This window comes from Manihot esculenta, chromosome 14, assembly GCF_001659605.2.
Source record: "Manihot esculenta cultivar AM560-2 chromosome 14, M.esculenta_v8, whole genome shotgun sequence".
Taxonomy (NCBI): domain Eukaryota; kingdom Viridiplantae; phylum Streptophyta; class Magnoliopsida; order Malpighiales; family Euphorbiaceae; genus Manihot; species Manihot esculenta.
The window spans coordinates 23,411,203-23,429,892 of record NC_035174.2 but is presented as its reverse complement, the minus strand read 5'-3'; the positions used below and the strand labels follow the sequence as shown (position 1 = coordinate 23,429,892).

Here is an 18,690-nt window from a genome sequence, read left to right as displayed (position 1 = left end):
TGCATTTTAAAGTGTAATAAGTACATTACTGTACTGCAACCTCACTTTTAAAATGCTGCAGAGAATTCGAAAAAAAGTTTTTTTGAACCAGGTTTGAGATTTTTTTTTTTTCAACTTGAAAAAGGTAAAAAGCCCACACATCCTTATTCTCTCCCCGGGCACTGTCGACGGCGTTGAACAGCCGGTTTATCAAGGCGATAGTTTTCAATATATTCTTGCTCCTCACTACTCTTTCTAATTGCTCACCCTTTTGTTCTCTGTGAACGTTGTTAATCATCATACCCCAGAACGCCGCCAAGAATCGACAACGACAGCTCCTAGGTTCGGCATCTTTAGCTCTCTTTGTATTTATTTATTCATTTAACTACTTGTGATGGATTTCAGTTTTTTTTTTTTTTTTTTATAAGTTTAACAAATTCTTAATTTGAAATGATCAAGAAAAAGGGTCTGAATTTTTATTTAGTTCTGAAACAGCATAGCTATTGAAGCTTGGAAACCGAACTCTACTTTTTCGTGCTTTGTTTGGCAGAAGGAAAAATAAAAGAAAAATCAAGAGAGACAGAAAATGGAAGAATCTCAAGAAAGAGAAGAGTGGACTCTTGTTGCAAGAAAACCATATTTTGGACTCCCAACTGCTTGCCCAATTTGCTTGCCTGTCTACATGTATCTCAAATTAGCTAGGTTTCCCTTTCGCTTGGATTTCAATTCCACTTATCCAGATTCAGGTATTCTCCACGCTAGTCATTGCTAATATCCTTTTCATTTTTTCTTTCGGGTGCTTTTGAAAACAATACTTTTTAACCCTACTTCTTATGAGGTCTACAAAATCCCAAATCCCAGATGCTCTACTTTGTCATTGCTGTGAAAGTATTTGCATGATATGCTCTGCAATTCTCTTTGAGGTCCAACTTTTATTGATTCGAATTTTCAGCTGTTTTAGATTCTGACAGTTGATATTGCATTGTTCAATTAGGAATGCACTTTTTTTGGGTGTTGTGATGCATGTTTTGGTGAAATAATAACTCAAGTCATTGAACTTGCTTTTCTATAGCTAAAATAATCCTGAAGGAGGATCATAAACAATAGGGAGGAACTTAATTGGTTAACATCTAAGATTAGGGTTTGCATTGAGTCATACAAAGCCTGGCTGCTATGGTATGTTCTGCATGCACCTTCCTCTGCTGGTTTTGTTTCTAATTATCAACTTATAGTTCAATACTTAACTATTCAAAGGGGTTGAAAGATTATGTTTTCATAGTGGCTGATGATGGGACCAAAAAGGGGGAAGGGGAAATGAGAAACAGAATAAAAAGGATAGTGATATGTAAATTCTCAATAATCAAATAAAATTGTCTCGTAAAATATTCCCACTCACTTGTTTCACATGCAGAAATTAAATTTTTAGTTTTCTGAATCTATAAAATGAACTGTACTACAGATAAATGCTTATTGCATCAATCATTGGATAAATATTTGTGTGGATTGATTCTTGTACTTGGGTAGCCATCTCTTGGTGTTATTTACCTTTTTTTTCCTGTGCTGGACTTTTTGTTTGTTTTAAAATACGTCTGTACACTGTTTGCCCTATAATTTTTGTATCCTGTTCTGCATGATAGTTGAGTTAAAACCATTTCGTATGTGAAGATGACTAGGATAATTTCTAGATAGTCTAGAATCCTTTTTCTCCTTATCTAAGTGATGCATTTTTTAAAAATATTTATCTCAAACTTGAAATCCAATCATTTTTCTTATTGAGTGAAAAAATGTGATCTACTCTCTTGCCCTTTTTATTTCCTCTTTTATTACCATATAGATTCACTCTTTTTTATGTCTTTTCAAGGCTGATTTCTTATACAGATATGGAGTTGCATGTATGATAATATCTGTTATTGGCATGCATACATTCTTGTTGAGTGCATGGCTTGAGAAGCTTAAATTTGTAGTGGTTCACCTTTGTCTTGGTTTCTCTTGCCATCCCTGCCTTCTATTGTTATTGCTTTCATGAGCCACTTCTGTGTTATAAACATTGGTTATGTTGCCTTTGTTCCTTTTTGTAGTTTTGATCAGTTGGACTAGAGGTACATGGTGTATTTCATTGAGTATAAATATTTTGAATATATGCCGGCAGTATTTCTTCTATCATGATCTGGAAAGTTCATTATCTTATAATGAGATTTCAATTATCTATACGCATTTTTTCTTCCTTGGCAAACTGTCTTTGCTTGTTTTCAATTGCAAAAGAGCTGGATTTACTCACCTTGAGTCTACTGTATGTGTAAAGATTTGTGTTTTTTTGAAAACCCATTTGCATACGTGAATTTGTAAGTATATAAATGTCAATGTAATCATCAGAGGACTTTTCAATCTTTCTGTGCTAGATCAAATTCCTTACATTGAATCTGGTGTTTATGTGGCCTATAATAATGAGAGTGGCGGGGTTATTCAACATTTGAAGGAAGATGGTATTCTTAATCTGGATACTGAATTCTGCTCCATCCCAGAATGGATATCAATGGAAGCGATGATTAGCTCCTGGCTTGTAGATGCAATCACTTATGAGCTCTGGTTGGGTTCTGATGGAAGTTCTGCTTTCAAGATTTATTATTCTGACCTTCCTTGGTTAATAGGAAAGGTCTTATTTGCCAAGCAAGAGTACACTGTTAAGCAGCGACTTGGGATAACAAAAGAAAATGCTGAACCAAGGGAAAAAGAGGTTGTCCTTTATCATAGATCTCCTTTTTGTTTTTGCAAGTTCTTAATATGTCCAAACACACATGTGCACATTCATATCCGTGCGTATTTTATAATGTTCATTTCTTCAATAATGTTGAAAATCATGCACCTGGAAGATGATAGTACTTAAATCTTATATAATTTGCTCGTCTTTCTTTCTTTTTTTTTTTTCATGTTTGAAATTATACATGCTTATATGTATAGGTTATGTACAGATTTACAAGAGAGCAAAAATTGCATATGGAGCTTTGTCAACCAGATTAAGAGAACAGGAGTTTCTCTTTGAGGACAGGTGACTCTTCTGAATTTTTTGGCTTCTCTACTTATGTTGTCATTTAGATTTTAGGTTTAAAATTAACATGCTAATGCTACATCAAATTGCATGGTTACTTTCATGCAGGCCATCAAGTTTGGATGCATTATTCCTAGGGCATGTGATTTTCACCATTCAAGCATTACCTGTGAGTCTGTCACAAATTTCCTCATGTGATTGTTGTACAAGCTGAATGGGGGTACTGGATAAATTATGTGCTGATTTAGGTTAATTGATTATAGTCAATGAGACTAAAACTGTTGAGATGTCCAGTCAATGAAATTATCTTTTATCATTTTTCACCTTCTACAATGCTGAAAACATGATTAGCCAATTGGATACACATACTGCTAGCACAACATGTAAACTATGTGAATTTACAACATTATTAGTTGGTAGTAAATTTTGATATTTATTTGAGTTGTTATTATACGTGATGCTTTCGGAAGCTGTTGCTGGTTGGAGGATTGATATTTGTAACTTCTATAAACTAGCAGCCGAAGTTTGGCTCATGTACAACTGGCAGGATCTTTTATGACTTCACTTATTTTGCCATTATTTTTCAAGCCTATATAAGCTCCTATAACTTTCTGTTGCAAAAAGAAAAAGAAAAGCAAGCCTCTACAAAATTCCACCAGTACTATTTTCTTCCATGATTGACAGTTCCAACTTCATCTGTTATCATGCTTTGTTTTGAATTAATTGTACCTTGTTTAGAAATAATGCCATAGACATTTGCCTCTATTGTTGTTGAATATACATGTCCATATCATATACATATACATAATACCTACGTGTATATTTATGGCCTAATTATCCCCAAAATCCATTTCTTTGCGTCTGGTGTCACTTTTTGCCTATTCTTTTATTTTTATCACTTTTAGCCTAATTTCTAAGGTTTTTATTTTTTTATTGCAGTGTTCAAATTTGAGAATTGGGACTGCTGACATGGCAATAATATTAATACTTTTATATACCAATTGTTGATGTGGCATAAAGTCTAATAATAAAAAATCTAAACATTCTTGATTTTCATCAGTTGTAGCATATTTTGAAGGATTTGTTTTAATTAGAGCCAGGTAATTAATTTTATAATACATTAATCAAAATTAATATTTTATTACTTCATGAAGGAAAAAAGTAATATTTATGATGCGTTTATGGAATTTATTTGTTAAAATAGATAAAATATTTGTTTCTAAATATTAGAAATTTATATAAAAATGCCAACCATAACAATAAATAAAAAGTTATTTAATTACAGAAATAAGAAGAGAGGGAATTTTTTTATTATTACTAAGTAAAATGAGTATTAACTTTTTATTATGCGATATTTAAGCTTATGGCTTTTCTTAAAAAAAGCAACAATATTAATTTCAATTAATTAAAGTCAAAATTAGTACTTGGCTATAATTGAAACAAATCTTTAGAATCGGGCTATAAATGATAAATATCGGAAAGGTTTGGATTTTTGTTAGTATTAGATCTTATGCGACATCAGCAACTATCTATAAAATGTTAATATTTTCACCATGTCAGATCGATATAAACAGCCTCAACTCAGCTTCCGCAATTGGCTATAAAAAAAAACAGAAACCTTTGAAATTAGGCTAAAAGTGACCTGAAGCATGAACTATTGGGCCTTTGGGAGTTGGGACGACTAGGCGTATGTGTATGTATAGATGTATGTATACATATATTCAATTGAAGACATAGAGAACACAGATAAAATATCCTTCTTTGTATTGGATTAGCATATTAATTATCATTCTGTATTTCTGTTGTTTTGGATATTTTACGTTAAAGATCAGCATTTTCTTGTTTCCTTGCAGTAATTATGAATACACTAACTTGTATATATGAACAAGTAACATGGTATCCAAATGACAGAAGTTTTATGGCCATGATTCTGGATACAAGTAGGCAGTAGCAGTATGGAGACACATTACTGCAATTATAATATTTTAGGATGACGTACTAAAAGTACAAAGATGATACTGTACAAGTAGTTAGAACATACCAACAGCTTTATTTGCTGCAATCAAGACTGAGTTCAGAGGTGTCGCTTGGTTAGTTAGGACATGCTCTTCTACACTATTCTCTGCTTGAAGAGGTGATTGAGATGGAGAAAAATAGGACTTTAGTTTTTGGAATGTAACATTCATGCAAAAACTTTCTTAGAAGTTGGAAGATAATACTCATAACCTTTTTGAGCTGTAGAGTAGCAAACACATGGACACTTAAAAGGTTAGACTCTAGCTTGCTCATGTTTTTCCTATGGATGACACTTCAGCTGGAAGAATATAAGAACTAATACCTTGTATGATCCCCAAATAACTTTTAAAGTTCAATGTTGTTAAAAGCATTCGATTAATGAGACATGTGGCCAAAAGCATCTCCGGGTAGGCTTTTGGAATATTCATGATGAACACAAAGGATCAAATAACTTATAGCAAATGCCTCTCTTTTTTTCCCCTTTCCTTTAAAGGGTCTATTTTGAGCAACTTTATTCACACAACTTGATGCCAAATTCTATGGGAATTAAGATAGTCACAAAAAGATATACTTGGTATCATTATCAGTTTTTTTTTGTGTCGGCATTAATTAAGGTACATATCTTTTTATTTTGCATAAATCACTTAGACCCACCTGCACATTAGAATGAATAATATTGGAAGGAAGAAAACTTATATTATTAGTAGAAGCATAAGAAGATTTTGATTTGGTCTAAATCTTGCTGCAAACTGAATTTCTCTCATAGGGTACATCGTGCATTACTTCCAATAGTCAAAATTATTCAATGTTCATTATCCCTCCATTAACTACATCACATGTGGTATTTTTGCTTTCTAAGTATTGGTGGAGAGGCAAAAAGAGAGTGGATTGTGTGGATTTTTTGTGGTTAGCCTTGTATTCTTATGAATTGTCAAGTTACTTGCTTGGTCTGTCATGCTTTATTGGCCAAATACATCTTTACATATCTGTACTATTTAAATTAGTTCATTAAATACCTGAATTAAAATTTTAACCTATTAATCACCTAAACTTAGATAAATTATTACAACTAGACACCAATTAACCATATAATTGATTATTTGTTAAAAGAAATAAGAAATAGTTTGACTTATTACTAACTGTGCTCAAAATTTTATTGATTGGACTTTAAATTTTCGTAAAATGATAAAATTACTCTCATCTAACCTTATCAATTTATAAAAATTCAGAATGGAATCAACAACATTTAAAGTACAATCAGCAATGTATGTGATCAACTTTTACTTTTTTATGAAAAATTTTCAATAGCAGGATTAATTTGTGTTCAATTATTATAATTTGTATAAGTTCAAGTGTTCAATAGGTTATGATTTTAGTTCAGGTGTTCAATATGGGTTAATCCCAATTAGTGTAATGGTGTAAGTAACTAAGTATATATTCAGTATGCTTTATTTATCATTTTACAAAAGTATATTTTTTCTCTGCTTCATATTGGGTTTGGTGGAAATCCTAATTAGATGCTAGAGACTAAATTTGGCTAGGTGGGAGGTGAGATATTGTGCAGGGACCATTTACATGTGTTGTTTGCAATAACACATTTATTTGGGGATGCAACATTAGACTATGCCAAATTCTAGTCCAAGTAATCAAACTGACATCCACATAAAATTTTAATCATCTTATTGTGGCCATTCGAAATTTGATGACCACAAAGTGATTCAATGACAATTTTAGTGACCATTAATGAATTTAAGCCTATATTTTGAAGGTTTTATGTTGGGGAAAGCATTTGAAATGTTCATTAAATAGTTTTGGAGTTTTCAGTTTTACAACTATAACTTGTCAAATAAATCTTAAAAATCAATTTTAATTGCCTGTAGTTGATATATTAAGATTATGCATTGTTCAACAACTACCCAAACAAAACATGAAAGCTTAGTAAATCTTTAACTGAGATTTTGCATGGAAATGCTTTAAAGCTTTGACTCTAGGCTTGTGAGCTACATTTTAGCTATGGGAAGAACAATTAAATTGGATATATAAAATGTATGAGAGAAGCAAAAAAGTTGTGCAAATTGGACTTACTAATTGTAATGGCTAGTAGCCAGCAACTTTATGCAATGACCATCATGGTAAGCGTTTCTAAAACTCCATGCAATAGGGATAATGGTATTGGAAGGCCAAAAGTCTACTATACTTACATATCGTAATGGTGATATTCAGAGTCCTACGCTTTCCGTACTTGTGCAATGTCAACTATATCTGCATTGATAACTGAGGATGGGACCTGCTACTTAGCCAGTGGGCTAGGTACATGAAAGTTAATGTTGCCTAAATTAGTATCTCCTTCACTGAAATAGGTCTTGTAGCAGTTTAGGTTTCAATGTGATCTTTTTCTTGATTCAAATCCTTTAGTAGGCTTCAATGCTTCAATGTTTCTGATTCACCTCAAGGCTATTCATCTCTTGATAATGGATACTGTTTAGATTTATGTTTGATGTTTACAGTTTAATAAACATAAATTTGTGAAGAAGTATTATATTATAATTGTACCAGTAGATGAGAACATGGATGAGTGGGAGATGCTTGATTCATGTAAAAAGATAATGATTTGTTATATTTCACAATAGAGATTACAACTTATTTATACATGAGAGACGATATCTAAGCAGGAAGGAAAATCAAGTCTATGATTATACAATCCCTAAGATTAAGGGACTGATCCATCTATCAATATTCACTTCCTATATAACATTCCCCCTCAAGTTGGAGCATAAATGTTAATTATGCCCAACTTGTTACATATATAATTAACTCGAGTTCCATTTAGAGCTTTAGTGAAGATATCTCCTAATTGTTTTCCAGTTCGGATATGTCCTGTTGATATTATCTTTTGTTGGACCTTTTCATGAACAAAATGACAATCAATCTCGATGTGTTTAGTCCTCTCGTGAAATACTGGATTGGAGGCAATGTGGATTGTTGCTTGATTATCACACCACAACTTAGCAGGTACCGAATTTGTGAATCCAACTTCTTTTAATTGTTGACGTACCCACAAGACTTCACAAACGGCTTGTGCCATGGCTCGATATTCAGATTCAGCACTAGAACGGGAGACCACATTTTGCTTCTTACTTTTCCATGAGACCAAGTTACCTCCCACAAAAACATAATACCTAGTAGTTGACCTCCTATTAACCTTCGAGCCTACCCAATCAGCATCAGAAAAGCATTCAATATTTGAGTGCCCATGGTTACCATAGAGTAGGCCTCGCCCTAGGGCCCCTTTAAGGTAACAAAGAATCTGTCTTAAAGCATCCCACTAGCAATAGTAAGAGAGGACATAAAGTGACTTACCATGCTCACTGAATATGCAATATCAGGACGAGTCACCGTCAAATAATTCGGCTTGCAACTAATCTTCTATATTTTTCAGGATCTGCAAATGGCTCACTGTCTTCTGTGGTAAGTTGAAGGTTAGGGGTCATTGGGGCACTACAAGGCTTAACACTCAATTTTCATATTTCTGCTAACAAATCAAGAACATATTTTCTTTGAGATAAGAAGATGCCTTTCTTACACCGCATAACTTCGATTCCCAAAAAATATTTCAATGAACCCAAATCCTTTGTATGAATTCTTTTAGGGATGTGATGTCAGCAATGTCACTTCCTGTGATAACGATATCATGCACATATACTACAAGCAAAATTACTCCACTATCAGAATTTTTATAAAACGCTGAGTGATCACACTTACTCATCTTCATTCCAAACTGTTGGACCACCTCATTAAAGCTGCCAAACCATGTCCGAGGACTCTGTTTAAAGCCATAAAAGGATTTTCGAAGTCTACAAACCTTGCTTTATTCCCGCTGAACAACAAAACCAGGTGGTTGCTCAATATAAACCTCCTCTTGAAGATTACCATGAAGAAAAACATTTTTAATATCTAGTTGATGCAAAGGCCAATCTTGTGTAGCTGCTAAGGAAATAAACAATCGAACAGATGCGAGCTTGGCAACTGGGGAAAATGTATCAGAATAGTCAACTTCATAAGTTTGTGCATAACCTTTGGCCACTAAACTGGCCTTGACTCTAAACACCCATTTGCACCCAATAGCCCGCTTTCCTGGGGGTAAGGACATTAACTCCCAAGTACCATTAGTGTCAAAGGCCATCATTTCCTCTTCCATTGCAGCACGCCAACCAGGATGGGACAAAGCCTCAATAACAGTTTTGGGAACTAAAATAAAATCTAAAGCAGTGACAAAACAATGAGAAGAAGAGGATAATTGATATAAGATAAGTGCAAGTACGTTTATCTTTGCGAAGAGCAATGGACAAATCCAAATCAGACAGTGAAGGATCAGTGGGAGCAGGATCTGTTGACGAAGAAGCGGGTAGCGGAGCGGAGTCAGAGTCTAAGCGTTTGGAATATACATGAAAGATGGGAGGGCGACCTGGCACATGGGCGAAAGGTGTAGGAGTAGTCTGAGGAGACAGAGAGCGAACAATATATAACAAGAGGTCATTTTCCTCCCCCTGGGTGTTATAAACAGATGATGGCGGAAAAAACGGAGTGGACTCAAAGAATGTTACATCTGCAGACATAAGATACCGATTCAGATCAGGAGAAAAACAACGATACCCTTTCTGACGTCGAGAGTAGCCAAGGAAGACACATTTGAGTGATTTGGGATCCAATTTAGTAACCTGTGGACGAACATCGCGAACAAAACAAGTACGCATAAAGATACGTGGCTCAATAGGAAATAAAGATTTAGTGGGAAACAAAATATTATAAGAGACATAACCATGAAGGATGAAGGAAGGCATGCGATTGATAAAAAAAAAGCTATGGATACAACATCAGCCCAAAAACATTTAGGTACTTTCATTTGGAATAAGAGGGCTTTGGCTACTGTAAGAAGATGTCGATTTTTTCTTTCGGCAATTCTATTTTGTGAAGGAGTGTCAACACAAGATGACTGATGAAGAATCCCTTTTTGTAACAAATAAGATTGAAATTCCCTAGAGAGATACTCTTTAGCATTATCACTTTGCAATATATGAATAAGAATATTGAATTGGGTTTAGATTTCAGCATAAAACGCACAAAAGATAGAAAATAATTCTGAACTGACTCTTCATTAAAAATAACCAAGGAGTACGAGAGAAATCATCAACAAAAGTAACAAAGTACTTAAAGCTAGACACAGTAGGACAAGGACCCCAAACGTCTGAATGTATTAACTCAAAGGGGGACGAAGCCCATTTATTGACTCGAGACTCTGAAGGTAAACGATGATGTTTGGCAAATTGACAAGACTCACAATCTAAAACAGATAAAGAATGAAACTTTGAATATAACTTCTTCAAAGCCAAGAGAGAAGGATGCCCCAAACGATAATGAACATCAAAAGGTGTTAAACGCGTGGAACATGTAAGAGATCTAGGTAGTTGCTGATCCAAGACATAGAGACCCTCTGACTCACGCCCTCTACCAATAATCTGTAGAATGAGACACAACAATTCAATGCACGATTGAGTTTACTCAAATTAAACGTGAACTTAGAGGGACATAACATAGACGATACAGAAAGAGAAAGAGTTAAGTTGACATGACCAGAACCCATGACAAAAGATTTAGTACTATCAGCAAGAGTAACATAAGAAGCCGATGCATGAGACTCAAGATTGGACAAAAGTGTAGAATTATCTGTCATATGATCGGTAGCACCAGAATCAATAACCCATTTGGAGGATGAAGACACAAGACATGCAGTAGAGTTACCTGACTCTGCAATTGCAATGATAGAGGAGGAATTAGAGAATTTCAGAGATACCTGGTATTGGGTGAATTGTGCATACTCAGCTGCAGATATCAAAATCCCCTGATAAGGGGCCTCAACTGCTATATGCGCCAGAAGGACAATCAACCCAAAATAATTAAAATAAACAAAGGATCATATGAAGAATACCGATAAACAGTACTCGTGTATCCGTGAACAGTACCGATGAATAGTACTCGTGAACAGTACCGATGAATAGTACTCGTGAACAGTACCGATGAATAGTACCAAAAAAATACCTTCACCCAACACCTGAACGGCAAACAAACCTCAGATTTGACAAGGGGACGGTGTGGCGACTCCAGCGATGGTGAGATCCAAATGTTACCCTTTATGGGTGACCCAAATGAACAAAGCCCTAAGTCTCCTAATTTTTTTTTTTAAAAACTTGACGAGAGAGAAAAGAAAAAAAAATCTCAACGAGAAAGACTCTGATACCATGTAAAAAGATAATGATTTGTTATATTTCACAATAGAGATTACAACCTATTTATACATGAGAGACGGTATCTAAATAAGAAGGAAAATCAAGCCTATGATTATACAATCCCTAAGATTAAGGGACTGACCCATCTATCAAGATTTACTTCCTATATTAACATATTTACTTTCTATAACAATTCAAGTTGCAATTGAGATCAAACAATTGAGAATTTTAGTATTCTTTCAGGAATACCCAATAGACGTTCTTTGTTGTTGCATGTAGAAAGATAATATTTGTTGTTGTATTTCATAATAAAGATTACAACCTATTTATATATAAAAAACAGTATCTAAACAGGAAGGAAAATCAAGTCTATGATTATACAATCTCTAAGATTAAGCGACTAACCCATCTATCAATATTTACTTCTTGTATTAATATATTTACTTTCTATAATCTATAACACTCTCCTTCAAGTTGGAGCATAAATGTTAATCATGCCCAACTTGTTACATATATAATCAACTCGTCCCGTACAACTTAACAGACATCGAATTTGGAAACCCAACTTCTTCCGATAGTTGATGTACCCACAAAACTTCACAAACGGTTTTTGCTATGACTCGACATTCAGGTTCAGCATTAGAACGGGAGACTACATTTTCTCAGCTTGGTAAAATGCTGCGAATAGAATTTCAAATCCGTGAACAGTACTCGTAAACAGTACCCGATGAACAGTACTCATGAAAAGTACTCGTGAACAGTACTCGTGAACAGTACTGGTGAACAATTTCCGTGAACAGTACCCGATGAATAATTTTCGTGAACAATACCCGATGAACAGAGCCCTAAGTCTTCAAATGTTACCCTTTATGGATAACCTAAATGAACAGAGCCCTAAGTCTCCAAATGTTACATTTTATGAGTAACCCAAATAAACAGAGGTTTAAGTCTCCAAATGTTACCCTTTATGGATAACCCAAATGAACAGAGCCCTAAGTCTCCAAATGTTACTTTTTATGAGTAACCCAAATGAACAGAGGCCTAAGTCTCCAAATGTTATCCTTTATGAGTAACCCAGAACAGAGTCCTAAGTCTCCAAATGTTACCCTTTTATGGGTAACCCAAATGAACAAAAGCCTAAATCTTCAAATGTTACCCGTTTATGTGTAACCCAAATAAACAGAGTCTTAAGTCTCCAAAAGTTACTCTTTATGGGTAACCCAAATGAATAGTATCGAAAAAACGCCTCCACCCAACACCCAAACGACAAACGAACCATAAATCTGACAAGAGAGTTGCAAAGTGACTTTGGCATCCTCTTTAGGTGAACGGTGAGAGACAAATATTATCCTAGATGGATAACACAAAAGAACAGGAGTCTTGAATCTCTAAAAATTTAAAACTTGATGAGAGAGGAAAAAATAAATTTCTACGAATCTGACTCTGATACCATGTAAAAAGATAATATTTGTTGTTGTGTTTCATAATAAAGATTACATCCTATTTATATATAAAAAACAGTATCTAAATAGGAAGGAAAATCAAGTCTATAATTATACAATCCCTAAGATTAAGCAATTAACCCATCTATCAATACTTACTTTCTATATTAATATATTTACTTCCTATAATTTATAACATTGCAAAATACATTACTAAAAGAATGTGCTCAATGTAATACTATTGTGCAGGAATATATGGGCACCCTTTTCATTCTAAGCCTATTAACACTTATCATACAAGTTGTCGGGGGTGGGGGGAAGGGAGAGAGAGAGAGATAGCTGTAATATTTTAGTTATAAAAGATTTGTATTCTTGAATATCTTAATAAACTCCACAGTAATAAAACACACTTTTAAAGTATTATTCTAGTCTTATGTTTGCTGAAGAATTTTTTTGGCCAGCATCCCAAATCATTGGACTTCTACTAAATTGCAATGCGCTAAATATCAATTTTGTCTTGTTAAACTTTCTTTTACGTTTCAACAAGATCACATCTGATTAAATTCTAGAAGAAAAAAAGTTCTCCAATTTTGACATGGTCAAGTCCTAGGCACACCTTTAATTGTGCAGTTAGATTAATATATTTTTCTCAATTTTCAAATTTGGAATCCCACCCTATTTTATTGGAATCTGGCAATAGTGTCTGTTCTGAAATTCAAACTAAGGTTTAGTGATATTTGTGTATGAATTAAACTGGTGGTGCCCATGTTAGATGATAAATCTAGTGTTCGTGACTGAAATCTACTCTTCAAAACAATTAAACTTTGATCTACAGGCAGTTCATTTGTTGATCTTATAATGGTTTTTTTGGTGTAATTTCATGCTTTTAAAATTGCATGAGATTAATTGTTATACTCTTCAAAACAATTAACCTTTGATCTAAAGGCAGTTCATTTGTTGACCTTATAGTGGTTTTTCCGTGTAATTTTATTCTTTTGAAATTGCATGAGATTAATTGTTATACTTGTTCAATTTATAATTTGATGCATTTCAAGCTCTCTTACCTTGTTAGCCTGATCCATTTCATCAGGAAGCATCAGTTCTTCGGAGTTCACTTTTAGAGCATGGTAATCTCATAAGATACGCTGAAAAACATAAAACTAATTTCTTGGATGCGGGTTCATCGTCATCTTCTGTCCCGCGGTTCCCATCAGATTCGTCATCATCGACTCCAAGAAGAGGTCCTTCAAATTTTAGTAAGATGTTTTGCAACTTTTGGACTTGGATTTTGCATTTTTAATATTGTCCTTAAAATTATATAAGATATTTTTCCACTTCTGAACTTGTTTTTTGCAATTTTAGTGTTAGCCCTCAAATTCCAGTATGATAATTTTCAACTTCTGGACTTGCATTTTCTTTTTTTCTTTTTAAAGTTTGTTGATAGTATTTGAGTAGTTGTCGGATTAATGAAAAGCAGTCTGGAGGTATCTTTTAAATCATTTATTAAAGATACTTCGAAATAAAATTGCATTCGGATATTAATGGCTAGAAGTGAACTTGTCAAAACTTCTTCACATACAATTTTGAGGTATTATGACATACTGTTTATCTTTAGGTTCAAAGCCTAAGAGAAAACCCAAGCAGGAAAAGACTGAAGAGGAGAAAACTTTCAAAAGAAGGGCAAAATATTTTTTGGCAACACAGGTGGTAGCTATTTTACTTTTTCTCTCTGTCATGGGTGGATATGACTTTTCGGAAGTGGATGTTGGTGATAACGATGAAGGCTATGGTTATGACTGAGAAGAAATTAATTTGTTTGCTGAGATTTCTGCTGTGATGCCCTGATCGTAAGTACCAGCATCGCAAGAATTCTTTTTTTTTTTCATTCTTTTAATTTCGTTTCTTTTGACATTGTTATTTTCCAAAATAATTATCCATGGAAGCCACTGGATTTAGTTAGTTGTGCAATAGATCAATCTTTAAAAGTGATTCTGAAGGGAAAATTTTTAACAGCAGATGGATGTTTCAAGTGTTTCTAAAGAGGAATTCTTAGTAGTTGGATTCTAATATCTAATTTTTGAAATCTTTGTTGTTTTTGTGGGATGAATTAATATTGCACGAGCAAATGAGGATAATTTGTTATATTAGCCATCTCTCTCCTCATATTTTATATATCTTGTCAAGTTTTAGCAGCCTTCTGGTTGAGCTATCTTTCTTATCACTCGATGTAACGAAAGCTGTAATATTGTTATTAAAATACGTGTTGCTTTATGAGAATTTTGATGTAATGATATGATAATTATATCGTATAATCAATTATACTGATGAGTCTTGTGTGTTTATTATGTAGAAAATATATGTAATCTGGTTACTTATTGCCTTTTTTTTTTTTTATCCTTTACATTTGATGTGGCCGTCAGTTCAGCCGGATCCAACAGCTGCTTCAGGTATGGTAAATCCATCAATCTGCATTGTTCAGCTGATGGACCCTTTGAACAACTGCATTGAGAAAAGCGGTAAACGTGATTGGCTGTTACTGTTTTAAACTAAAAAGACCACTTTACTGTTTTTTTTTAACACACAAATATAATTATTCAATAAATGTAATTATTTTATTCAACTTATATTTTATTATTTAATTTTGTTTATTTTAATTCTGAAATACATAAAAATTATGTATTTATTCAAATAATAAAATAAATGATTTTATATCATAAATTAATTACATTATTTATTTAGTAGTAAAATAAATTATATAAATATGCTCTTTTTAGTCAATTTATATGTCAACAACTGTAGTTATATAAAATTTTACCAAATACTTAATTTATTTAAATCCTTATCTGCTATTACTATTAAAATATAAGTCTAAAACATGGTCCAACACTCTAAAATTTAAAAGATAAAATATGGTCAGAATACAAGTCCAAACAAAACCAAAATAAAGCAAGTATTTAAATAATAAAACATAGCAAGCCCATCATGACAAAACTGAATCTTTACCAAAAACCTTTGTTTAGTTATGGCCCGTAGGTTTGATTAGGTTCCCTAAACCTATGATTGCAAGTGTTGCACCAAATCTGCCCCAAATGAGTTGAAACACGCCTTAAATGTATATGGATCATATGAATATGATTTTGAACTCCTTTTAAATTCATTTGAATGATATAAGTTTGCTCCACACTATTGTTGGAAATTTGCCCTATTAGATCCGTATCACAACCCCTCTTCAATTGAGAGGTTTAGATGACATGTGGTTGCTGCGCAAGGTGGGCAGTATTTTTTGCATTTCTGCTGTAGGTCCTGTTGTCCCAAGGCATGAACAAGTGTTTGGACGAAACACAACTATAAGGGAAGAAGACCAGCAACCAACAGTAGCTGAACAGACTGCAGCAGCTCATCTTGACAGAATTGAAGCCAGAATGGCACATATGGAGAGCATGCTGCAATTGCTGGTGCAGCACCTGCTGCCAGCTAAACACAGAGGCACCTAGTTTGGCCAGCTGTTTGCCCAAACAGCTGCCCAAACAACCACACTAGGGGGAGTAACTCAATTTCTCTTTTACTTTAATATTTTCATTGCATTGAGGACAATGCATAAAATAAGTGTGGGGGTGCAAATATGAATTTTCTAAATTTTAATGTTCTTTTTTAGAATGTTGTTTTTAAGTAGTTTTGATTCTTTTTTAGTCTTAGATTTCTTTTTAAGTTCATATAATTTTTGCCTTAAAAATTTTTTTTTCCCACATATTTGAAATCCTTTCACACACATACACACACATGTTCATATAGCCACATTTTTTTTTGTATGCTTTACTCAAACACTATAGGCTATGTTGAATGAGCTTTCTTTCCATGACCCCATTGATGTGATAACTCTTTAAATCTAAGTTGAATCAATTACAATGAGTTATATTTATTTTTGGGAATTTCTTTTTGAATTGAATCTGAGCTTACTATGGTGAAAGATGTATGTCATTACTCATTAGAGAGAATAATGAAAAAGTGAAAAATGTGTGAATAAGGAAATATGACTTATTTTAGCAATTGGTGTTTGATTTGCCCAAATTATTGTGAAAAAGAAAAACTCAGCAAAAGCAAAAAAGCACAAAGCACAAATTAAAAACCTAATCCAGTGGTAAAAAACTATGAACAGAGCTAGTAGCCACTTGAATAGGTGACCAATTGAGTAACCGGGGGTGGGTATCACAAATATGCACCTTCGCGTCAAAAGATTAGTGACTTTTTCAAGCAAGAACAAAAGTGCAAAAAGCTGAAAAGAAAAGAAAAGTATTGCAAATAAAGGGCAAGTCACTCCAAGAGTTATAAAAGTCTAACTAAATAGAATTTATGCAAGAATAAGAAAGTCTCTCTCTTGAGGAAAGCAACGCTCAACCATGGTAGGTAAAAGGAAATGAGGAAAGAGGGAAGTAACCTTGGTGCATGCGTACTTCACTACAATGCTTCAAATTAGGGGTCTAGGGTAAGAGGTTAAGTGGAAATAAGGATCAAGTAGTAAAGAAAGCTTGTTTAACTAAGTTTATTTGCTTGAGGACAAGCAAAAGACTAGGTGTAGGAGTATTTGATCAAACCAAAATTAGGTCCATTTTTCATGCTATTATTGATGTTAAATTACACATTTTCTATCTAATTTTATGGTTTTGATCTTATTTTGCAGAAAATGGGGTAAAATGATGAATTGATGAAAAATGTCCTAAAAGTGTTCAAAAGATGGTTTGGCCAAAGATGCTTGGTCAAACCACCCTCAAGAAATGGTTAAGGAAGCTACTTAATTGAATGGAAGGAAAAGCCAAGAAGACAAGATGGTGTGCCAACAGCGGTTTGCCTAAATAGTTGCCCAAACCAGATTCTGCAGTATAGAAACAAAGAATAGACTGGATGTTTGCCCGACTATTTGCCCAAACAAACAGGTTTTGCAGTAGAATTGTGCAAAAACGCAGGAAAGCTAGAAATTCAAATTTTCAGAGTTCTATCCTATCTCAAACACATCAAGACATATCAGCAGCATATCAAACACCTACCTACACCAACCCTAGTTGCCGATTAACCCCAATCACAAAGAGATACAATTTCAGAAGGAATTAAAGTCCTAAATGGAGAAGAATTCCATCTAATCAAGTGCTGACCTAGGGTTTTCCATTCAGCTATAAATACATAGCCTTCTAGTAGCCAAAGGATGACGAAATTTCGGATCATCACCATACAGCAGCCTTGCCGCAACTGCCCTAGCAGGCCGAATTACTTTTCTTTGCTTTCTTTCTTTATTTTGATATTAGTTTCAGCCATGAGTGGCTGAAACCTTAATTTCTAGTTGAAGATTAAGTGAAATTTCAGTTTGTTAATGGATTGAGAGATCTGAAACTATTGTGTTCATGTTTTATTTATCAATATTTATGCAATTTCATGCTTAATTCTATTGTTATCTTGCTGTTTAGATCAATAGGGCCCATTGATTCTTGATTTCTAAGTAATAATTTGTTAGTTTGAAGAGTTTAAGTCCATAATTGCTTGAATTATTCAAACACAAGTAACTCTTGGTGTAAAAACTAAGGAAATTGCATAACCTAGCTCAAGATCACCATAGGTTTGGTTAGCTAGAATTAGGTCTCTCTATTTCTTAATACAATTAATGGTTGAAAAGCAAAAAATCCCAAGGACGTTCCTTGGCAACTTGTTAATTAGCAAACGATTCCTAATTAATATATGCTTAAGGAGGGATATGGTTGTGAGAAGCATCTTCCACAACCATAACTAATTTATTGAACCAAATAAAAGAATCTTAGTCTCAATGATCAATCCCAATAACTGAAATGGATCCTATACTTTAACTAGAATCTTCTCATCATTGAATCTCTTTTATTTCATTCATTGCTTTTCTTTATTGCTTTCAATTTTAGTTTAG

General features: G+C 33.7%; 1 protein-coding gene across 9 annotated transcripts; it reads left to right on the top strand.

Annotated features, from left to right (window-relative positions):
* Positions 1-70: 70 nt before the first annotated feature.
* On the top strand, positions 71-18,202 carry LOC110600574 (mitochondrial outer membrane import complex protein METAXIN). Of its 9 annotated transcripts, none has more exons than XR_006348459.1 (9): positions 71-321; positions 475-725; positions 2,379-2,713; positions 2,949-3,025; positions 3,134-3,194; positions 13,858-14,023; positions 14,383-14,614; positions 15,193-15,214; positions 16,068-16,854. XR_006348459.1 is itself a non-coding variant. In XM_043950298.1 (8 exons), exons 2-7 carry the CDS (start codon positions 566-568, stop codon positions 14,565-14,567), a joined length of 984 nt encoding a protein of 327 aa, XP_043806233.1. In that variant the 5' UTR covers positions 71-321; positions 475-565; the 3' UTR covers positions 14,568-14,614; positions 17,446-18,202. The 9 variants fall into 9 exon arrangements, 5 of the variants coding, with proteins under 5 accessions (XP_043806233.1, XP_043806231.1, XP_043806232.1 ...); XR_006348457.1 differs by having other exon boundaries at positions 15,193-15,283; XR_006348458.1 differs by having other exon boundaries at positions 15,188-15,214.
* Positions 18,203-18,690: the final 488 nt, after the last annotated feature.